The sequence below is a fragment of the Jaculus jaculus genome, chromosome 8, assembly GCF_020740685.1.
Source record: "Jaculus jaculus isolate mJacJac1 chromosome 8, mJacJac1.mat.Y.cur, whole genome shotgun sequence".
NCBI lineage: Eukaryota > Metazoa > Chordata > Mammalia > Rodentia > Dipodidae > Jaculus > Jaculus jaculus.
In genome coordinates this window covers 115,327,140-115,351,601 of record NC_059109.1, presented here as the reverse complement: position 1 = coordinate 115,351,601, position 24,462 = coordinate 115,327,140, and the positions used below count along the sequence as shown (strand labels likewise).

General features: G+C 44.2%; 1 protein-coding gene across 1 annotated transcript in view; it reads right to left on the bottom strand.

Annotated features, from left to right (window-relative positions):
- Positions 1 to 269: 269 nt before the first annotated feature.
- LOC123462896 (cyclic nucleotide-binding domain-containing protein 2-like) overlaps positions 270 to 24,462 on the bottom strand; it is a 61,905-nt gene continuing 37,712 nt past the window's right edge. The window contains exons 8-12 of the mRNA XM_045157063.1: positions 23,755 to 23,869; positions 14,250 to 14,427; positions 11,345 to 11,465; positions 9,287 to 9,450; positions 270 to 393 (exon numbers count right to left, since the gene is read on the bottom strand). Coding sequence (XP_045012998.1) covers positions 270 to 393; positions 9,287 to 9,450; positions 11,345 to 11,465; positions 14,250 to 14,427; positions 23,755 to 23,869 — 702 coding nt within the window. The remainder of the gene's footprint in view (positions 394 to 9,286; positions 9,451 to 11,344; positions 11,466 to 14,249; positions 14,428 to 23,754; positions 23,870 to 24,462) is intronic.

Here is a 24,462-nt window from a genome sequence, read left to right as displayed (position 1 = left end):
CATCAAACATCTGCAGTTCCAAGTCTGACATCTGTAACCAGTAATGAAGTCTCTGGGGTGCCAATTCTGCACCTCCAACTGGGCTGCTCACAGACTGGAGAAAACTCCATCCTGAACTGGCAGCTCTTCTTAGCAGCTGTTCCACAGTCATGGCATACCCACATTCCTTGGATATCCTGTGGTTCATCTTCATAGCATCATACCATGGCCTTACTAGGTCTCCATACAGGGATTTCAACCTTCCTCCACACTGCTGCAACTTGTGGCTTCTAAAAGTGTGTGTATGCCATCACTCGCTTTTCTGCATATCTCATGCTTGCAAAACCAGTCCCAGGTAAGCGGGCATAGCCAAACTTGTAAATGGTTGGGGGTTGGGGGAGATAAAGCTTGACCCTGAAGAACAGGACACTCTTTTACCAGTATTTTATCAAACCCCCTCCTTTCAAAAGAATGTACATTATTACTAGCTTGAGCCTTGCTCAATTCATCCTCAGGAAGCTTTATAATTGTCCCAATGCAAAACATTTGCCCCCTCTTTAAAAGTGGTACACTCCTTAACAATTGCAACTTAAGTCTAAAACTAGTCTCTTGTGCCTGTAACTTCAAACTTGCTTGAATTTCTGTGATCAACTGTTTATCTTTCATATCTGTGTTTTATACTTTCTGCCAAATGCACCAGTCCACTACTGTTAAATTCAACTTTGCTCAAATTCTCAGGAATTGAAGCCAGCTTTTCTACCAGCAGCCCAGTTCCAACAAAGTTCTTTCCTTCCCCTTTGAAAGTTCGTAAGCCAAGCCTTCACAGTCCACACTTCTCTCTGTATTTAGCATTTTCAGACTCTCATTAGAACAGCCCATAATGCTTTGCTTACAACACTCAGGGCTTTTCCAGTTCAAAATACCAAATCTTTCCATATTCCTCCAACAAAAAAAGTTCCAGGTCTGGAGAGATGGCTTAGACGTTAAGTGCTTGCCTGTGAAGCCTAAGGATCCCAGTTCAAGGCTCAATTCCCCAGTACCCACATAAGCCAGATGCACAAGGGGGCACATGCATCTGGAGTTCATTTGCAGTGGATGGAGGCCCTGATGCACCCATTCTCTCCTCTCTCCCTCTCTCTCTGCCTCTTACTATATCTGCCGCTCTCAAACAAATAAATAAAATAAAAAAGTTCCAAAAGACCAAAAACTACATGGTCAGATTCATCACAGTAGTGAACCCACTCCTGGTGCAATTTTTTTAAGACTTTTTTTTTAAAAAACTTCTTCTTCATTTTTAATTTATTTATTTGACAGCGACAGAGAGAGAGAGAAAGAGGCAGATAGAGAGAGAGTGGGCACACCAGGGCCTCCAGCCACTGCAAACAAACTCCAGACACGTGCGCCCCCTTGTGCATCTTGCTACCGTGGGCCCTGGGGAATCTAGCCTCAAACCCGGGTCCTTAGGCTTCACAGACAAGCACTTAACCGCTAAGCCACCTCTCCAGCCCCTGGTACAATTTTTTAAGATATATTTCTATTTACTTGTAAGGAGAAAGACCGGTGTTCCAGGGCCTCCTGCCAGACACATGCACCAATTTGTGCATCTGGGTACTGGGGGTACTTGGGGAAACAAACTTGGGTCAAAAAAGTGCCTTTAATCACTGAGCCATCTCTCCAGTCCCTGATACCAATTTTCCTATTGCAATTACCTTCTTTAAAAATTTTTAATTAACAACTTCCATAAATATAAACAATGATAATACTTGTACAGATCTCTAGGCAATTTACTTTGTAGTAGGCAATGTGTTATTTATTTTGCCAACATAAAAATAAAGGTGGGGAGCTGGAGAGATGGCTTGGTGGTTAAGTGCTTACCTGTGAAGCCTAAGGACCCCGGTTCGAGGCTCGACTCCCCAAGACCCACGTTAGCCAGATGCACAAGGGGGCGCACGCATCTGGAGTTCGTTTGCAGTGGCTGGAGGCCCTGGCGTGCCCATTCTCTCTCCCTCTCTCTATCTGCCTCTTTCTGTCCCTCTCTGTCTCTCTCAAATAAATAAACAAAAAAATAAAATAAAATAAAGGTGGGTATTGAGCCGGGCATGGTGGCGCACGCCTTTAATCCCAGCACTCGAGAGGCAGAGATAGAAGGCTTGCCATGAGTTTGAGGCCACCCTGAGACTCCATAGTGAATTCCAGGTCAGCCTGGGCTAGAGTGAGACCCTGCCTCGAAAAGCCAAAAAATAAAATAAAATAAAATAAAATAAAATAAAATAAAATAAATAAGCTGAGTATTACTGCTCTTTTCATTTGACCAAGTGAGTCTGTTTTTGTGTTTTGAGACAAGGTCTTACTCTAAAGCCCAGAGAGACCTTGAATTTGTGGCAGTCCTCCTGCTTCAGAATCCCCAGTACTGAGATTACAGGCATGAGCCACAATACCCAGGAGGATCCTAAATTTGAGGCCAGCCTGTTCTTGTTATTGTTGTTATTATTTATTTGCAAGCAGAGAGAGAGAGAGAGAGAGAGAGAGAGAGAGAGAGATGATAGGTATGCCAGAGCCTTTAACTGCTACAAACAAACTCAAGATGCATGTGCCACTTTGTGCATCTGCCTTTACTTGGGTACTAGGGAATCAAACTCAGGTCCTTAGGGTTTTCAGGCAAGCACCTTAACTGCTAAGCCATCTCTCCACCCTCCTCCCCGAGCCTGGTCTATATAGTAATAGTAAGTACTAGAACAACGTCGGCTACACAGAAAGACCCTATATCTCAAAAAAGTATCTATTAAAAGTTTAAATTATATATATGATCATTAGCTATCAGGGTATTATAAATCAAAATCAAGATGGGGCTGGGCATGGTGGTATCACATGACTTTAATCCCAGCACTTGGGAGGCTGAGGTAGGAGGATTGCCATGAGTTCAAGGCCACCCTGAGATTACAGAATGAATTCCAGGTCAGCCTGGGCTTGAGTGAAACCCTACCTCAAAAAAACAAAACAAAACAACAACAACAACAAAAAAAAACTCCTAAAATGCAGAGGGGACATGCTAATGAGATACCACTTCACCCACTAGAATGGCTACCATCAGAAAAGTGAAACGGGGCTGGAGAGACAGCTCAGCAGTTAAGGCATTTGCCTATGAAGCCCAAGGACACAAGTTCGATTCTCCAGGTCCCACATTAGCCAGAAGTACATGGTGGTGCATGTGTCTGGACTTTATTTGCAGTGGCTGTAAACTCTGGTGTACCCATTCTCTCCCCCCACCGCCTCTCTTTTTCTCCCTCTCTCTAACAACAACAAAAAAAGTGAAAAGGGTCCCACTGCACTGCTAAGGGGGGTGTATGATGATGCAGTCACTTTGGAAAAAAGTTTGACGGTTTCTCAGAAGGTTAAACAGAGTTGCCATCTGACTCAGCAATTCAGTAGTAGGAATATACTTAGAAGAAATGAAAATATATGCTTACATACAAATGTGTATAAGAATGTCCACAGAACTGGAGAGATTGCTCAGTGCTTAAGGCACTTGATTACAAAGACTGATGGCCTGGAATCAATTCCCCAGTATACCCACATAAAGCCAAATGCATAAAGTGGTGCATACATCTGGAGATCATTTGCAGGGGCTAGAGGCCCTAGCATGCCCATGCCCATTCTCTTCCTCCCTCTCTTTTCTTTCTTTCTTTCATTCATTCATTCTTTCTTTCTTTCTCTTTTTTTTTTTTTTTTTTGAGGTAGGGTCTTACTTTGGTCCAGGCTGACCTGGAATTAACTATGTAGTCTCAGGGTGGCCTTGAACTCATAGCGATCCTCCTACCTCTGCCTGAGTGCTGGGATTAAAGGCATGTGCCACCTTGCCTGGCTTAAAATGTTTTTTGTTTTCTTTTCAAATGTACACAATGGGCAAGTCTGGAGAGAAACAGCAGATTGGTGGCTAACCTGGACAGGCCATGGGGTCCTGATCCTAGCCTTGTCCACCCCCCCCCCCCACCATAGCAGGTGAGGGCCGGACCGTGTGGAGTGCTGGGTGCATCACTCATTGGCTCTTTTTCTTCTGAGATCTCAGCAAGAACAGGGGCTGCCAACCTTCTGCTGACTTGTCTGGACTCACCTGCCAGAAGAGGTGACTCCTAGTCATGACTATTCCTCTGGCTAGATCATACTGACAAGACAAGAGCAACTGTGACCCACAGAAATTAACAAGAAAACATTTAGAAATCAGAACTGCCTACGTGGACCTTTTGGTCTGACTAATGTGTCAAAGCCAACTTCTACATGGTCACAAAAACTAACTATATGCATCTCTTCTCAAGTCTACGTTAGGGGTCATCAGGTTAATAACCTGAAATTGGCCTATTTATTCCCCATATTTATGCCACAGAAATCAGCAAACGTTGCCAGTCAAGATCTCCTTCTGCCTTTGGGAGATCTGGCTGTTAGATATTTACCAACACACCACTGAATAGCCTGCCCTTAAAAAGTTCCAAAACTCCCAGGGCTGGAGAGATGGCTTAGCCTTTGCCTGGAGGCCTTGGTGTGCTCATCCTCTCTCTTCCTCTGTCTTTCTCTTTTTCTCAAATAAATAAATAAATAAATAACAAAGTTTAAAAAAGTTCCAAAACTCCCAATTTCTTTATTTTATTTATTAAAGAGAGAGAGAGAAAAGGTAGACAGAGAGAGAATGGGTGTGTCAGGGCCTATAGCCACTGCCGATGAACTCCAGATGCATGTGTCACCATGTGCATCTGGCTTACAAGGGTATTGGGGAATTGAAACCTGGTTCCTTAGGCTTCGCAAGCAAGCATCTTAACCACTATGCCATGTCTCTACCCCCCCCAAACTCCCAATTTCTAACATAATAGGTAATAACATCTGACTCTAACCTAGTATTTGCCATATGTCCAGCATTTACAGTGGCTAAGTCATTTAATTTTCACACTAATCTATTTCACACTATGAAAACTGGGACTTGAAGAGGCCAGGGAACTTGCCTAAGTCTATGAGGAGCAAACATGGAACTACAAATCCCTAAGAGTTCAGAGTCCAGTCGATAGATAAGATCCACGTCATCTGTGGCTACTGATGGTCACCCTGGTTTCCAGTCTACTTTTCCATTCACCTTGTCTATAGCCTCTGCTTCATGTGGGAGTCCGGTTCCAGTGCCAGACTCACCTGAACTGGAGGCTGTTCTCATACTGTAGGCTGTAACACTTGAGTACCACTCTCTTCACTTTGTTTTCTGTGACCTACCCTGGATTAGGTCAGGATAAATTTAGGTTGTCTAGCCCATGATATCCCCAGGGCAGGGGTCTCTATGCCCCTAACTCTTAGGATCTACAGGATCTTGGAGTCTTCAAATATGAGGGATTTGAGCTAACTAATGGTTATCTTTCCTCCCTGATTTAGCAGTCTAGAAACCCGTGAGCTCAACACTTAATGGAGACAGACTCTTGCCTGTCAGCATTACAGACAACATGGCAAAGTGCTGACTGAGCAGCACAGGAGGGCGAGGCTCAAACATCTGCATGCTAAAGTCTATGCAAACCTCTGTGGAATTTCACTTCCACAAACACTAACAGCATCACTAACACCAGGCATCATGGGAGTTGCTGAGGGAGGCTCATTACAGCCTTTCCCAGTAGGACGGTCTGAAAAAGTATTTTTAGTGGAGCCAGGAGCCAAAGGAGCATGATACATCTGAGGTGGAAGAAGATATTGGAATTTTCTATCATTTTTCTCAAAAGAAAACCCCCTCAATTTTAGCCATATCTTGATTTGGTCATGAGCCATTTTGTTTTGTTTTTCCAGATAGGGTCTCGCTGTAGCCCAGGTAGACCTGGAATTCACTATGAATCACAGGCAAGCCTTGAACTCAGTGATCCTCCTACCTCTGCCTTCAGGTTGCTGGAATTAAAGGTGTGCGCCACCACGCCCAGCAGTCGTGAGTTTTTCTAATCTACTCAATTTCCTTTACTATATATCTGTGTTAGTTCTATCCTGAGCAACAATATCTGTTTAATCCTCAGTATGTTCTTTTTCTTTTCTAAGCATTTTATTTTAGGGCTGGAGAGATGGCTTAGTTGGTTAAGGCGCTTCTTGCCTGTGAAGCCTGAGGACCCAGGTTCAACTCCTCAGAACTCCCATAAGCCAGATACACGTGGTGGCACATGCATCTGGAGTTTGTTTGTAGTGCCTAGAGGCCCTGGCATGCTCATTCTTTCTATCTGCCTCTCTCTCTCTTTCAAATAAATAAATAAAAACAATATGTATATTTGAGGGAGAGAAAGAGAATGGGTGTACCAGGGCCTCTAGCCACTGCAAAGGAACTCTAGACGCATGGACTACCTTGTGCCTCTTGCTTACATGGGTAGTGGGGAATTGAACCTGGGTCCTTAGGCTTCCAAGGCAAGCACCTTAACCACTAAGACATCCCTCCAGCCCTCTTTTTCTAATTTATTTCTAATTCTAGTTATGTATGAGAACCTGTATAGAACTATCAAAACCAAACATATTCATTTGTGTGCTACCTGATAACCAAACCTGTAACCTTTTAAAAATATTTATTTTTTATTTTTATTTTCAAGGAGAGAGAGAGAGAGAGAGAGAGAGAGAGAGAGAGAGAGAGAGAGAGAGAGAGAGAGGTGCGCCAGGGCCTCTTGTCACTGAAACTGAATTCCAGATGCATGCACCACTCTGTGCATCTGGCTTTACATAGATATTTGGAAATCCAACCCAAATCCCTAGCAGTTCATCGAGTTCTGGACCTATAGACAAGATCTTACCCATGTCACCAGTGGCTACTGATGGCCACACTGGTTTCCAGTCTACTTTTTCATTAACCTCGTCTGAGCCTCTATTTTGTGTGGGAGTTTGCTTCCAACGCCAGCCTCACCTGAACTGGAGGTTCCTCTTGTACTGTAGGCTGAAACACTTGAGAACCACTCTCTTCACTTTGTTCTATGTGGCCTTACAAGAAATTGCCCTTAACCACTGAGCCACTTCTCCAGCCCCCGTAACCTTTTGTGGAACGCATTTCTACCTTGGGAAAAATCAATCTAATCAATTTGCGTGCTCTCTCTCTCTTTTTATTTTTTTTGAGGGGGTAGGGGTAGGATTTTTTTTTGGGGGGGGGGCTAGGGTCTCACTCTAGCCCATTCTGACCTGGAATTCACTCTGTAGTTCCTCGGACACATAGTGATCCTCCTACCTCTGCCACCCCTCTCCACAAGTGCTTGTTTTGTTGACAGCCTCTGCAGCCTAGAGGAGTATCTTGTGTGCATCATTATCTCATCACCTTACCCGCTGGGTATAGAGTCATTGTGGTAGTTTGATTCCTCTAGAGAACCCTAACTAATGCAGTCATCAAACTCACCATCATTTATTTATTTATTTATTTGACAGAGAGAGATAGAGAAAAACAATGAGCATGCCAGGACCTCCAGGGACTGCAAACAGACTCCAGAAGCATGCGCCACGTCATGCATCTGGCTTATGTGGGTACTGGGAAATCCAACCTGGGTCCTTAGGCTTTGCAGGCAAATGCCTTAACCACTAAGCCATCTCTCCAGCCCCATACTTACCATCTTAAAAAAAAATCAGTTGTGTTTTATCAAGAGAATATTGGGCTGGAGAGATAGCTTAGTGGTTAAAGTGTTTGCCAACAAAGCCTAAGGAGATTGACTCTTCAGTACCCACATAAGCCAGATGCACAAGGTGGTGCATGCTTCTGGAGTCTGTTTGCAGTGCCTGGGGGCCCTGGTACACTCATTCTCTCTCCCCCACACTCCTTTTTCTCTTTCTCAAATCAAATATTTTAAAAAAGAGAGAATATGGCACCATTTTCTAAACTGTACCCTTAGTGTGACAGCTATGGGTGGCTGCTACAATTTCCCTCTCTATTACGGACATGAGTGCCAATGAACATCTTAATACATGTGGCTTTCAACATATTCTGGCTTTATGAAGACAAATTCAGGGGACCACCAGCTCTGGAGCCCCTCCTCCATGAGGAGTCTGTATCCCCTCTACTTTCTTTACTTTTTATTTATTTCATATATATATATATATATATATATATATATATTTTTTTTTTTTTTTTTTTTTGAGAGAGAGAGTGGCCTTCAGCCACTGCCAATGACCTCCAGATGCATGTGACCCCTTGTGGCACATGTACAGAATTGTGTGCTTACGTCACTGTGTGTATGGCTAAGTGGGACCTGGAGATTTGAACATGAGTTCTTAGGCTTTGCTCAGGCAAGCACCTTAACCCCTAAGCCATCTCTCCAGCCACGTTTGTTTTCTACATTAAAATAAACTTTTTTTAAAAAAGACAAATTCACAGGTGAATCACTGCCTCAAAGTAGGGACAATTTTATAGCCCTTGAAACATAATGTTAAAGTTAGCATAAAAAAAAACCCAAAAAACAAAAGTAGCCAGGTGTGATGGCACACAACTATAACCCAGCACTTGGGAGGCAGAGGCAGTAGGATCACTCTGAGTTCAAGTCCACCCTGAGACTACATAGTGAATTCCAGGTTAGCCTGGGCTAGAGTGAGACCCTACCACAAAAAACAAAAATGTAATGGCTGGGTGTGGTGGCACACACCTTTAATCTCAGCACTTGGGAGGCTGAGGTAGGAGGATTGCTGTGAGTTTGAGGCCAGCCTGAGACTACATAGTGAATTCCAGGTCAGCCTGGGCTAGAGTGAGACCCTACCTCAGGAAAACCAACAAAATAAAAACAACAACCAAACAAAGTATATACATATTGGGCTGGTTAAATGGTTAGGTGGTTAAGGTGCTTGCCTGCAAAACCTGAGGACCTGGGTTTGATTCCCCAATACCCACATAAGCCAGATGCACAAGGTAGCACATATGTCTGGAGTTCGTTTGTAGTGGTTAGAGGCCCTGGTACACCCATTCATGCTCTCTCTCTCAAATAAATAAATAAAATTAATTAATTAGAAAAGATTGCCATCAGTTGGGCTGTGCAGTGGCATAAGCCTTTCGTCCTAGCCCTTGGGAGGTAGAGGTAGGAGGACTGTTGTGAGTTCAAGTCTAGCCTGAGACTACATAGTGAATTTCTGGTCAGCCTGGGGTTAAGCAACACCCTACCTTGAAACACCAACCCCCCCAAAATAATTAAAACTTAAAAAGAAAGATTGCATTAATTTTGAGTGTAGCAAGAGCAACCTGTTTCTCTTCACTCTTGTCAGTATTCAGTTCCCACAACTTTGTTTACTGAAGTAAAAAGGGGAAAAGCATTCCTTGGACCTGACGCAACTTAGCCTGATTTCCAGAACTGACCTGGGGTACTCAATCTCAAGCTGTAACAACTTCTCTTTTGTCTCTTCATCCATCAAACCATAGAATTTTTCTTTTCTCATCCGTATCACCTCTGCTCCCTGGCTCACGAGGATGAAGGGTCTCGTGTCACGCTGGTTCTCTGGGAGGAAGGCCTGGTAAGAACCCTGGAGAGAAGTCACAGAAAGCAAGATGTGAAAGACCAGTTAAGTCTAGCAGGCTGGTTTCCAATTCCCTATGTAGTTGGGCATGGCCTTGAACTTGATCCTTCTACCTCCATTTACCAAGCAGCTGGGGTTATAGGTTCTCCTCTCAGTGTGCTGAGTAGGATTCCCGCACAGCGCTGAATAAGATTCATGAGAAGGGACGTCCTTGTCTTATGACTGTTCAGTTGTTTTAAAACAAGTCCCAGCTGTCATATCACTTCATCTACAGATTTTCTTCTTTTTATTTTTTGTTTTTGTTTTTGTTTTTCGAGGTAGGGTCTCACTCTAGCTCAGGATGACCTGGAATTCACTATGTAGTCTCAGGGTGGCCTTGAACTTATGGTGATCCTCCTATCTCTGCCTACTGAGTGCTGGCATTAAAGGCATGCACCACTAAACCCGACCATGTTTTTGTTTTTGAAATAGGATACAGCAGAGGTTTGCCTCAAACTCACAATTCTCCTGCCTCAGCTTCCTAAGTACTGAAATTATAGGCATGTTCCACCACACCTGGCTTTTGGCAGATCTATAAATAGTTTGATTTGTAGCTCCTAAATATAAGGTCTTTTATGTTTACTTTTATTGGAATTTTTTATACTTTTAAAATGTTTATTTATGAGAGAGAGAGAGAGAGAGAGAAAGAGAATGAGAATGGATGTGCCAGGGCCTCTAGCCACTGCAAACAAACTCCAGATGCCTGTGCCAATTTGTGTATCTGGCTTATGTGGGTCCTGGGGAAATGAACCTGGGTCCTCAGGCTTCACAGGCAAGCACCTCAACTGCTAAGCCATCTCTCCAGCCCTATTTATTTATTTTGTTTTCCAAGGTAGGGTCTCATTCATTACCAGGCTGACCTGGAATTCACTATGTAGTCTCAGAGTGGCCTTGAACTTGCAATTATCCTCCTACTTCTGGGATTAAAGGTGTGTGCCACCTCAGCCTGGCTAGTATTGTTGATTTTTGTTAAGATGTCATAGGGTATTGTGGTTTATTAAGAATCCCTAGAGCCTGGCGTGGTGGCACACTCCTTTAATCCCAGCACTCTGGAGGCAGAGGTAGGAGGATTGCTGAGAGTTCGAGGCCACCCTGAGACTACATAGTGACTTCCAGGTCACCCTGGGCCAGAGTGAGACCCTACCTCAGAAAACAAACAACAACAACAAAAAATCAACAATACTACTTTAAAAAAATGTTTTTGTAAATTTACAAACAAGAGTAGGGGTGGGGGGAGAGTGGGCACACCAGGGCTTCTAGTTGCTGTAAACAAATTCCAGATGTATGCATAACTTTGTGTTTCTAGCTTTACATGGATACTGGGGAATTAAACCTGAGTCCTTAGGCTCTGCAAGTAAGCACTTTAAGTGCTAAGCCATATCTCCAGCCCCAACACTGCTTCTGAAAATCATCAAATATTGAAAGGGGTATTTCTAGCTGGGCATGGTGGTGCATGCCTTTAATATCAGCACTTGGGAGGCAGAGGAAAGAGGATTACCATGAGTTCAAGGCCAGCCTGAGACTACATGGTGAATTCCAGGTCAGTCTGAGCAAAAGTGAAACCCTACCTCAGAAAACCAAAAAAAGGTAAGGGCATTTCTAGGGGCTGGTAAGATTGCTCTGTGGCTAAAGGCACTTGCTTGCAAAGCTTGTTAGCCTGGGTTCAATTCCCGAATCACCTATATAAGTATTCATTTTCAACAGCAGAAGGTTCTGGTGCTCTCATGCACACACATGTGTGCACACACATACTCAATTTTTTTCTTTTAAAGGGATGTCTCTAGACGTTTCTTATTATTTAATACTCCCGGGCCATTCATGCGACGTGTTCTATTGTGAACGCTCCTCTCTGTGTACTCACCACAATATCTCCTTTCTCCACGGTGTGGATCTTCATGTAGACCGCCACCACAGCGTTCTTGGGGAGCTCACCAAATTTGGTATCAACCATGGCACATCTGAGTGGATTACCATACTTGGATCTGAAATGTAACAACTTGTTCAGAGAACTGGTCTATGAGACAGGCACGTTCATAAGACCCTAGCAGTCAGCCCTCCCTTGACCAAGTACTGAGCGCTCCCTCCTGGAGAATCCACACCACCCGAGAAGGTGAGAAAACTCAAAATTAAACCTTGACAGAACTTGACTCCTACTGGGAGAGAAATGAACTAGGGGCCTTTTAATTATGGGAAGGCTGATGAACCCATGCAGCCAAGCCAGCTCAAGGGACAGGAAGTCAAGGCAGAAAGTTCAAGTCCCCCAGGAGAGAGCTGGAGCTCGGAGTTATTTCATAGAAAGCTCATACTGAAGGAATCTCTAACAATCAGAGCTGCTGGAAAAGGAACAGAATGTTTTGACAGAGGCTCAGTTTTGAAGCCCTGAGAGCATAGCTAAAGTTGGGTCTCATTTTTATTAAGATTTTTGGGGTGCTGGGGACCTGGCTCAGTGACTGGAGGTGCTTGCTTGCATAGCCTGCCAACCTGAGTTCTCTTCCTCAGTGCCCATGTGAAGCTGGATGCACAATGGCACATGTGTCTGGAGTTTATTTTCAGTGGGAAGAGGCTCTGGCACTCCTGTTCTCTTTCAAATAAATAAAAAATATTTTCTGAAGATTTTCTTTTTGTTGTGGTTTTTTTTTTCATGCAGTGTGCACACATGTGCGTGGGTGCATGTGTGCAAGTGGGCATGTATATGTGGAGGCCAGAGTTGGCATCAGATGTCTTCCTCAATAACTCTCCGTCTTTGTTTATTGAGCCAAGGTCCTCACTTGAACCCAGAGCTCCCTGATTTGTCCTGGAGATCCTATCGTACTTTTGCTCTTCTTTTTTACCTGAGACAGGGTCTCACTCTAGCCTAGGCTGATCTGGAATTCACTATGTATTCTCACGGTGGCCTCAAACTCATGGTGATCCTCCTACCTCTGCCTCCCGAGTGCTGGGATTAAAAGCGTGAGCCACCATATCTGGCTTGAGTGCTAGAATTACATTACAGGTGGGCTGCCATCCCCACACAGCATTTTTGTGGGTACTGGGGATCCAAACCCAGGGCCTCACGCTTGCATAGCAAGCGCTTTACCAGCTGAGCCATCTCCCTACCCACATCTGGGCTCTTTCTTCATGGGAAAGCAGAAAAAGGGTGGCTTGTCTGTTTACAAAGTCACATTTCCCTGGATGGCCTGTAGACCCTGGACTTTGTTCATACTGGGGTTAATTTACACAGATGGTCCGGGGCTTGCTTTCTTTGGACTTTGTCTAGGATAGGTTTTTTGTAGTAGAGAAAAGATAATCAGCTGAGCATACAGCTTGGCTCACTTAGAACACGGACAAGTTTCAACTTCTGCCCCACCGGGATGCGTACATGAAGGGTCCACAGCCAGCATTGCCTTTTTTATCTGTTTTATTTCTAGGTCCAACATGTCCTCTTTTAACTGAGTGTGTTTTGTCTCTGGGAAGAACTGGAGTTGGGATTTCAACTACTAGATTTTGTGGATGGATTATCCATCAGAAGAGAAACAGACTGAAGTCATGGGATGCTCATTATGGAGACAAGCAGCTTGGAATGTGAGTGGACAAAGTGAAGAGGCCCTCAGAGAAACATGGGGATTGTGACACTCCACCATTATTCACATGCTTAGGATACTTGGATTTCAAATTTAATGGGGGAAAGTGGGTCACACTACAGTGCTCCAGACCCACTGAGGATCTTTTCCACCTCCTCAAGCTCTCCAGCAATTCCCTTCAGTGTGCATCTCTTCTGCCAGCTACAAAAACCTACCAGTTAAAAGGCTAAACCTTTTTTTTTGTGTGTGAGGCAAACTCAACAGACTGCCCCCCCCCTTTAAAATGAGACAGCAAGAGTGAGTGAGTGTGAGAGAGAATTGGTGCACCAGAGCCTCTAGCCACTGTAATTGAACTCCGGACGTGTGTACCACCTGTGCATATGTGCGACCTTGCACTCTTGCATCACCTTGTGCGTTTGGCTTATGTGGGATCTGGAGAGTTGAACATGGGTCCTTAGATTTTGCAGGCAAGTGCCTTAACCACTAAGCCATTTCTCCAGCCCAAATACTGATGGCTCTGCTACTTTCTACCTATGTGACCTTGAACATGAAACTTAATCTATCTGTGAACTTTAATTTTCTCATCTGAAAAGTGGGACTGATAATAGTATCACTTTAGGGTTATTATGAAGTTGTATGCTCACTAGTAGGCACAAAAGAATTCTGTGGTAAGTGTGATTTCTCAATATTTCATTTAAGAGGCAGCTTGCCATAACCCTGATAACTTAGGTAGTGTTATCTATAAAGAATAAGACTTAGAGAGTCCTCCCCAGGGACACAGAGCCAAAATGAGTGGACAAGCCAGGATTTGAAGCTGGGGTGGACTGACTGCAAGCCAGGTTCTTGGCTGTACAAGAGCTACCTCACTTTGGTGGGTAGTTTTCTAAAGAAGTTGAGTGAAAAGGACCAGCAACATGCATACAGATTGTCAGAGCCAGACCTTTCCTGCCCTTCTTCCTTGAATGGGTTGCAGAGAAAAAGGAGTGGCTGATCACCTACACTGGTCTGTGAGTTGGAAGCAGAGAATGCAGGTCCTGGAAGCCAGACTTAGGACATTTCTAGGCAGCCTTCCATATACACATCTGTCTAGGGGTGTCTAGGGGCCACCTCCGCCTCCTCTCCAGTGTCCCTGGCATCCTCTGTGTACGTAATACTCTCCTTTATAACCATATCCAGACTTTTCCATCTGCTAAGAGCTGAGCTTACTTGACTTTGGGGCCCAATGTCTTTGGGAGACTAGTTTCTGAAGTATTGATCTTCCCAATGGAGGTCATCTTCTTATTCTCCCAGGCTTCCTGGAGACGCAGAAGTTTCAAATAGCTAAAGTCTTGTAGAGGATATGATTTGATCTGGAATTCCTTAAATCTCTCCCTGGGAGACACTTCTGTTCAGAGAAAGCACAGAAAACCACATCAACAGGCCTTATGCACATAGAGTGGTAGTGGAAGTATGTCATAGTAACCTGCCTAAATAATGTGGTGTGTGAGAGAATTAAGAAGAAAAGACAGGGATGTGAGGGCAACCTGCCTGTGACATCTGTCATCCCACTGATCGCCAGGGTTGATCTGGCTGATCTGGCTGGCTAGGCGGGCGTCCCCTTCCTCCCTCACCGCTTCTTGTGTGTCCCTCCCGAAGCCGCACGTTTGAAGAGGACGGCCTTCCTCGAATAGAGGAGGACCAGTCTTCGGTCAAGTGCATACAAGTAGCTGCGCTCCCCTGCTGGAACCTGCAAATAAACTCTCAAGGAGAGAAAGGAAGAATACCTCGGCTTCCATAAACTGTCCTCTGTGGCATGCCCGTGCCACACCGTTCCATTCATCCCGCCCAGACGTGCAATTAGCCGAGTGAGAGAGACGAGATGACCAGCAGAGTTCAAGCCGTCCAGAAAAGCAACGAAGCTTGGATGGAACTCGAATCTCATCTCTCCATTAATAGATCACACTTTTCTGTGCTTTCAGATGAGGCTTTTGCACTGGGGCAGGGACAGCCATAAAAGATACATGGATGACTGGCCATGGAACTCTAGACCAATGGTATACTCCCGGAGCTCTCACAGGACTACCGCGACAATTAAAGAGAAGCGGGGGGGGGGGGGGTGTTGGAGAGATGGCTTATCGGTTAAGCGCTTGCCTGTGATGCCTAAGGACCCTGGTTCGAGGCTCGGTTCCCCAGGACCCACGTGAGCCAGATGCACAAGGGGGCCCACGCGTCCGGAGTTCGTTTGCAGTGGCTGGAAGCCCTGGTGCGCCCATTCTCTTTCTCTCTCTCTCTCTGCCTCTTTCTCTCTCTGTCACTCTCAAATAAATAAATAAAGATGAACAAAAAAATTAAAAAAAAATAGAGAAGCCGGGCGTGGAGGCACACACCTTTAGTTCCAGTACTGGGAGGTAGAGGTAGGAGGATCACCCTGAGTTTCAGGCCAGCCTGAGACTACAGAGTGAATTCCAGGTCAGCCTGGGTTAGAGTAAGACCCTACCTCAAAAAACAAAAACAAACAAACAAACAAGACATGTTAACAGAAATAAATCCAAACCTCAAATGAAGTAGGTATAGCTTAATGAGTATTTATGAAAAGCTTTGTGCAATTTTAAAAGGCATTTTAATATGTATATGTTAAAATTTTAAAAATGTTTTTATTTTTATTTGCAAGGAGAGAGAGAGAGGAGACAAAGAGAATAGGCATGCCAGGGCCTCAGTCACTACAAATGAACTCCAGATGCGTGAGCCTCATTGTGCATTTGGCTTCATGTGGGTACTGGGGAAGTGAATCCAGGTTGTTAGGCTTTCCAGCAAGCACCTTAACCACTGAGAAATCTCTCCTACACCTATGTTAATATTTTTTAAAGACTACATTTTCTTTTCTTTCTTTATTTGCAAGGAGAATGAGGGAGGAAGGGAGGGAGGGAGAGAGAGAGAGAGAGTGGAAAGACAGAGAGAATAGGCACAGCAGGTCTCCAGCCACTGGAAACGAACTTGAGATGCACGTGCTACCTTGTGCATCTGGCTTATGTGGGTCCTGGGGAATTGAGTCTGGGTCCTTAGGCTTCACAAGCAGATACCTTAACTGCTATCTCTCCAGCCCTTATATTAATATTTTAAATTTTCACAGCCAGCATGCAGTGTATCTGTAGTTTAAAGAATGTGTCCACACTGGGCATGGCAAGCATCTATCTAGAGTCCTAGCATTAGGGAAGCAGAAGCAGGAGGCTTACAAATCCAAGGCTCACCTGGGCTACATATCAAGTTCCAGGCCAACTTGGGCTACATAATAAGGCCCTGTCTCAAAAACAACAAAACAGAGAGAGAGAGAGAGAGTGAGTGAAATTTGTCAAATACATTTTCTTACACAAGAATACAAAGGTGCTGGGGAGAGTCATGTACACCTATAATCCCAACACTAAGGCGCAGGAGTTATCCTCGATTCCAGACCAGCATATGCTACATAGTGAAACTTCTCTCTCAAAAAAAGTAAAGAGCTAGGTGTGGTGGTGCACGCCTTTAATCCCAGCACTCATGAGGCTGAGGTAGGAGGATTGCTGTGAGTTCAAGGCCACCCTGAGACTACATAGTGAATTCCAGGTCAGCCGGGGCTAGAGTGAGACCTTACCTTGAAAAAAAAAAAAAGATAGATAGATAGATAAGACGAATAAGCATGATAAAAAAAATTGTACAGGAAAAATGGGAAATAAGTCAAAATAACTGTAAAAAGCATTATGTTATGGTACATCTATAAAATAGGGAAAAAGCTACTGAAAAACAATGTAGATGCCTTCTTCCAGCCATGATGGAATAACAAAAATTAAATTTTCCCTCCCATAAAAAGCTACTAAAGTACTAGACAAGATGTAGGAAGAGAATCTTTTCTGAGATATTGAAGAGTATCATCCTTGCAAACCAAACAAGACAAGATGGACTGCTGCCCCCAGCCTACTGCCTGGAGACTTCCTGGGCTGTGGCACAGAGAAGGAAACTCCAGGTTGAGGTCATCCACTTCCCTGAATTGATGAGGCAGAATAGAGTCTGGGGAGGGGGAGAAGGGCAAGGTATGGGAGAAAAGAGAGACAGAGAGAGAGAGAGAGCTTTACGGAGAACTCCGACACCCTGCAGAGGGCACGCCCTGAAGGTCAGTGGAGCATTGATCAGTTGTGTGCATTAGGAAACAACTAATGTTAGACAGCCCCCTGGCGATGGCCCACTGGGATGCCCACCTCCTTACACTCACAGACTTGCATGATAACTCCCCGTTTAGCATGGGCTGAGCTCATTTCTAACAAATAGAGCACAAAAGAAGTGTTTGGATGTGTCTTCAGAAACAAGGCTATAGAAAGACTGTTTCTTCCATTACGAGCACACTTGTGGTTGTTGTAGCTTCTCATTGCTGGTAAAAAGCACCTGACCAAGAGCGGCTTGTGGGAGGAAAGAGTTTATTTTGGCTTACAGACTTGAGGGGGGAGCTCCATTATGGCAGGGGAAAATGATGGCATGAGCAGACAGTGGACACCACCTCCTGGCCATCGAGAGTGTGCCAAACACTGGCAAGGGGAAGCTGGCTGTAACACCCATAAGCCTGCCCCCGACAATACATTACCTTCAGGAAGCTCTAATTTCAAATTACCACCAGCTGGGGACTTGGCATTCAGAAAACCTAAAATCAAACCACATTCCTCCTCAGCCCCCATAAACTGATAACCATCCATGATATAAAATGCGATGTATTTAATCCAACTTTAAAAATCTCCATAGTTTTTATCCATCCCATTGATGCTGAAACATCCCCATAGTCCAAGGTCTTTTAACTGAGCCATAATACAAAAAAAAAAAAAAAAAAAACATAATGGCACAGAATAAACACTCATCCTGCAAAAGGTGGCACTGGGCATAGCAAAGAAATATTCAACCAATACAAGATTTAAAACAAACAGGGCAAACATCAAACACTGTTGCTCCAACTCTGACAACTCTAACCAGTGACAAGTTTGGTAATATTCTTTTAAATGAGGGGGAGCATGTGTGCACACACAAGAAAGAGAGAAATGGTGTACCTGGGCATCTAGCCACTGCAATCGAACTCCAGATGTGTGCGCCTTAATTTGAGCCAGGGGTGGTGGTGCACGCCTTTAATCCCAGCACTTGGGAGGCAGAGGTAGGAGGATTACCATGAATTCAAGGCCACCATGAGACTACATAGTGAATTCCAGGTCAGCCTGAGCTAGAGTGAGACCCTACCTCAAAAATAAGGAAACAGGGGCTGGAGAGATGGCTTAGCGGTTAAGCGCTTGCCTGTGAAGCCTAAGGGCCCCGGTTCGAGGCTCGGTTCCCCAGGTCCCACGTTAGCCAGATACACAAGGGGGCGCACGCGTCTGGAGTTTGTTTGCAGTGGCTGGTAGCCATGGCGCACCCATTCTCTTTCTCTCCCTCTATCTGTCTTTCTCTCTGTGTCTGTTGCTCTCAAATAAATAATAAAATAAAAATTTTTTTTAAATAAAAATAAAATAAGGAAACAAAAACAAACTTTATGTGGTACCGCAGCTCTCATTGGCAGCCATTCAATAGTCCTGGCTTTTCCATTGGGTCTCCACTGTAATGCATGGTACATTCTCATGGCTCCATTGGACCTCTAGGCAGGTAACCCAAAAAGCCTACTTCATACTGTCCATGGCCATTTCCAAAAAGCAAAACCCTGTTGGAGGGCTGGAGAGATGGCTTAGTAGTTAAGGCACTTGCCTGCAAAGCCAAAGGACCTACGTTCTATCCCCCAGGCCCCACAGGGGATATTCAGGAGATATTCAGTATATTCAAGAGAGATTTTTTATTGTGATTTGGGTTTCAACTGTTGTTTTTTGTTTTGTCATCATTTCTTCTTACAGCACTACAAGGCGTCTCTTAGGCCAAGGTTTCAAATCCTTGCACACTCCTCTCAGAAAAAAAAAAAAAAAAAAGCCAGAAACAAAGGGGGCACATGCATCTGGAGTTCATTTGCAGTGGCTATATGCCCTGGTGTGCCCACTCTTTCTCTCTCTCTCAAATAAATAAATAAAAATAAAATTGAAAAAAAAAACCCTGCTGCAAATTCAATGGCCCCTCTCTTTTCTTGAATTTTTTCTACTCCATAGGACCAGGTAGGCTATCAACTTGTCAATTCAGTGGGGAATAAAGCAGACTTTGAAGAACAGGACATTCCTTCAGCATTCAGATCCCTTCAAAAGAGTCCACATTCTTCCTTTTGTCCCAATGCATGTCATCTGGCCCAATCCCAATGTCTAATCTTTCAAATAATTGCAGCTGAACAGGCAGAAAATTTCATTTCTTTCTGTGTCATATCCATATCTCGCTCACACCAGTCCATTTCTATACAATGTAACTCTGAAAAAGTTCTTAGGACACAGTCTCTCATACAAACTGCTTCTAGCCCCTAGTGTAGGCAAAGCTCTTTCTCCTTATAAGCCAAACCTCACAGTCCATCATTCTTATTGTGTCCAGGTCTTTCAACTCTGTCCAGAATAGTCCATCAAGCTGTACTTACAGCACTAAAAGGCGTCTCTTAGGCCAAGGTTTCAAATCTTTGCACAATCTTCTCAAAAATCAGCTCCCAAAGGCCAAAAACCACACTGTTAGGTGTCTAAGAGAAATGATACCACTTCTCACTGCTGGTTAAAAGCACTTGACCAAGAGCAGCTTGTGGGAAGAAGTGTTTATTTTGACTCGAGCAGAAGCTCCATGATGACAGGGGAAAATGATGGCATGAGCAAAGGGTGGACATCACCTCCTGGACAACATCAGGTGGACAACAGCAGCAGGAGAGTGTGCCAAACACTGGCAAGGGGAAGCTGGCTACAACATGAATAAGCCTGCCCTGAAACAATGCATCACCTTCAGGAGGATACAATTCCCAGAATGCCACCAGCTCTGACCTGGCATTCAGAACACCTAAGTTTATGGGGGACACCTGAATCAAACCATCACTGTTGTTCTTTCTCATTCTCAGGGAGCAAGCTATTGTGTCATGAGACAGACCTGTGAGACACCCACAGAGCAGGGCCAAGGCTTGCCAGTACCCATGTTGGGTGAGACTGGCAGTAGTTCTGTCCCACTTGACCAGCCAAGACCACAACCCCGGCAGAGAGCTATATATTCAGAAGAGATCTTTCACTGTGATTTGGGTTTTTGACTGTTGTTTTTAGTTTTGTCATCATTTCTTCCTAGACTGAGTCTCCCTATGTAGCCCAAGCTGGCTTCAAGTGTGCAGTCCTCCAGCCTCATTCTCCCAAGTGCTGGGAGAATCTGCAATGTTTGTGGGCTTGCTGATTTGGCAAACAAGAGACCCTGCCTCAAACAAGGTAAAGGTAAGGAATGCCACCCAGTTTTGTCCTCTGACCTCCACACATGTGTTGTTATATTCATGTACCTGCATCCTTTCTATCTTCCACACACATTCAACCCATTCACATTAAAAAAAAAAGAAAGAAAAGAAAAAGAGAGGCTGGAGAGCTGGCTAAGCTATTAAAGGCACTTGCTGCCCAAGCCTGATGGCTTGAATTCAATTCCCCAGTACCCAGGTAAAGCCAGATGCACAAAGTGGCGTATGTGTCTTGAGTTTGTGCCTTGACAGGAGGTCCTGGTGCACCCATTTTCATGCTTACTCTCTCCAATAAATAAATAATTTTTTAATAAAGATTTATTTTTATTTATTTATTAGAGGCAGAAAGAAGGAGCGAGAGATAGAGAGAGAATGAGTGTGCCAGGGCCTCTAGCCACTGGAGATGCATGTGCCACTTATGCATCTGGCTTACATGGGACCTGGAGAATCAAACCTGGGTCCTTAGGCTTTGCAGGCATGCACCTTAATCACTAAGCCATCTCTCCAGCACCTAAATAAATATTTTTTAAAAAAGAAAAAGGAGGACTGAAGAGATGGCTTAGCCGTTAAGGTGCTTGCCTGCAAAACTCAAGGAGCCATGTTTGGCTCTCCAAATCCCATGTAAACCAGATGCACAAAGGTGAGGCAAGTGCAAGGTTGCACATACCCACTAAGTGGCACAGACATCTGGAGTTTGATTATACTGGCTGAGGCCCTGGCATGCAATTCTCTTTCTCCCTCTGTAAAATTTAAAAAAATGATTAAAAACATTCAAAAAATGAGCAAAAGGGGAAAAAAATATCTTTAATTATAGCTTGAGCTTTTAACAACTCTGCATTAATAATTGATAGAGCAAACAGAAAAATCAGGAAGCATATAGATAACTTGACAAACACCATCAGCCAACTTTAACTGATTAACATTCATGGCATACTGCTCCCAATGACAGCATATTCTTTTCAAATACAAATGGAGCATTTACCAAGACAGATTGCATTTCGGGCCATAAAACAAGCTTCAATACATTTTAAGAGAATTCAAACTCTATAAAGTATTTTAGTGTAGAAACGATAAACAAAAAGATGGCTGGATAGTCCCCAAATCTCTGGAGACTAAATAATATCCTTATCAATATTCAATGGATCACAGATGAAATCAAAAGGGAAATTTAAAATATTTTGAACGGAACAATGAGAACACAACATATCAAAATGTATGGAATGCAACTTGTCTCCAGGCAATTGGCAAAAGAGTGTGTGCATTGGTGGGGGGACCGATATGAGAACTGATATACTGAGGAGCTACCAGGCTTTATGCATTATACACTATATACACTATACATTAATGCAGCTAGGTAGTGCTCTATGAATCAAAAACCCCAGCCCTCAGCAAACATTTGCAGTGGCTCAGTTGTTTTACATTCTTCCAGTGACTTGCACCAGTGCTTTGGGATTATAATCTAGGCATTAGCCTGCGCCTTACTGTGGTTCGCTATGGATGCAGCCAGTCCTTTCGAGATTAGAACTGAGGCTAATATAGGGGCAGGTAGGCAGGGAGAAAGGTTGGGGGAAAATGAAAAGAACAAAACACGGAGCTTGACAGAGCTGGGTCTGTCTAAGTAGGTGGGTAGCATTGGTTAGTACTTAAAATCTGTGGGCCTGATTTCTTCATGTCCATACATGCTAGTATCATGGTGAAGAGCACAGGCTCACAGTCACCTTACTTGTGTTTGAATACAGGGTCCTGTGTGATGCTGTACAAGTGACTGTGTCTTTATGCATCAGTGTTCCTACAGTCTATAAAGTGTGAATTACTGTCCTACTTCATAGGACTGCCGAGGCTGGGGTTTTTGACTTAAGAGAATGAGACAAGAAAAAAATTTCCTGAAAAATGAAACAACACTGCTCAGGGTCAAGAAGCCTGACGGCAAATTCTAGAAGCTGATATCTGAAAATATTTGTGTCTAACACAAGAAATAGACAACGAGGGCTGGAGAGGCGGCTTAGCGGTTAAGGAACTTGCCTACAAAGCCAAAGGACTTTGGTTCGATTACCACTAGCTGGAGTTTGTTTGCAGTGGCTGGAGGCCCTGGTGTGACCATATTCTCTCTCTCAAATAAATAAACAAAATCAAAATATTTTTTTAAAAAAATAAATGGAGAAAGGCTAGAGACTTTTTTGTTTTGTTTTGTTTCAAGGTAGGGTTTCCCTCTAGCCTAGGCTGACCTGGAACTCTGTAGTCATAGGCTGGCAATCCTCCTACCTCTCCCTCCCAAGTGCTAGGATTAAAGGTGTGCACTACCATACCCAGCTTAAGGCTGAAGATTTTTATGGGCAGGAAAAACCCAATCAGCTGGACCTGTATTCTGAATTTCTTCACTGTTATTTAGTATCTGCTATGACCCTTACACAAGAGACTCACCTATTTGAGACTGTTTCCCTATCTGAAAAATGGACATACAATCATATCTGTTACAAGAGTTATATGAGGGTTGGAGAAATGGCTTAATGGTTAAGGCACTTTCCTGCAAAGCCTAAGGACCCAGGTTTGATTCCCCAGAACCCACAAGGTGGCACGTGCATCTGGAGTTCATTTGTAGTAGCTAGAGACCCTGGAGTGCCCATTCTCTCTCTCTCTCTCTATCATTCGCTTTCTCAAATAAATACATAAAATTAAAAAAAGAGTTATATGATAGGTAAAATGGCTAAGCCAGATACTTGGCATATAACCAGAATTAATAAATGATAACTGTTACTCATAGCAGATATATGAGTTTCTAGGTTCTGGAGAGGGCATGGACACATCATATCTTGGGATATATCCAAAGGCATACCCAGCAGGTAAGATATGAGTGTCTGTTGACTCTATGAGTCATTCCTGAATAGCCACTAGATGCTAGGGACAGTCCTAGGCCATGGGGATATAGACTAGTTCACATTCCAGTATATGATTCCAGTGGGGTCAAATACCACAGATGAGAAAATTGGGGCATGTGAATGGGAAATAGTGGGGAATGGAAGGTGCTGCTTCAGCATGAGAAATCAGAGACTTGTCTCAGATAAGGATGCTTAGTGTAAGACATCATGAGCAGAAGAGAGCTGGGGAAAAGACAGGGGTAAGGAGCACATCCTCACATGGCAAAACCTACAGGAGGGAAGGGAGAAAGCTGGGCGGGAGGCAGGGCCTGTGCACTCAGCTCCTGTACAGGATGATGAGAGAGATCAAATCAGACATCCTGCCCGGCTCCTTGTGTTCCAGGTGTCCAAACTTCTGTGGGCTGGAAGCTGGAAGCAGTACAGGCTCCAAGCTCCCCTTGATGTGCTATCAGCTGCCAGATATGGTCATGGGGCTTACCATTGAGATGAACCCTCAGAGGTTTTGGGTCTATCAGTTCCAGATGCTCCCAGACCCAGTTGTAATAGGAAGAGGAGTTAGCAAGGTCTATCAGCCGCAGGATTTCACAGCTGCCCTGGGCACATCAAAAGACACAAGCAAAGGGTTAAATATGGACACTCCAGGCTGGCCGGGCTTTGATACTAAGCTCTCTACACTGTATCTGACTCCATTACAAAAAAAGGATTTTACAGGCTGGAGAGATGGCTTAGCAGTTAAGGTCTTGCCTGCAAAGCCTAAGAACTCATGTTTGAATCTCACTCAGGTCCCACATAAGCCAGATGCACAGTGACACAAGTACGCAATGTCGCACATGCACACAAGGAGGTGCACACATCTGGAGTTCATTTGCAGTGGCTGAAGACCATGGCATGCCCATTCGAGAGAGAGAGAGAGAAAAAGAGGTGGGGGTGGGGGGAAGAGAAAGAGAGAGGGAGGAAATATGGTGCACCAGGGCCTCTAGCCACTATGAACAAACCCCAGGCACATGCACCACCTTGTGCATCTGGCTAACGTGGGTCCTGGGAAATCAAGCCTTGAACTGGGGTCCTTAGGCTTCACAGGCAAGCACTTAACTGCTAAGCCATCTCTCCAGCCCCAAGTTTTTTTTATTTATTTTTATTACTTTCCCAAACTGTCCTGCATTGGAGATGACAGTGACCCAGTTCT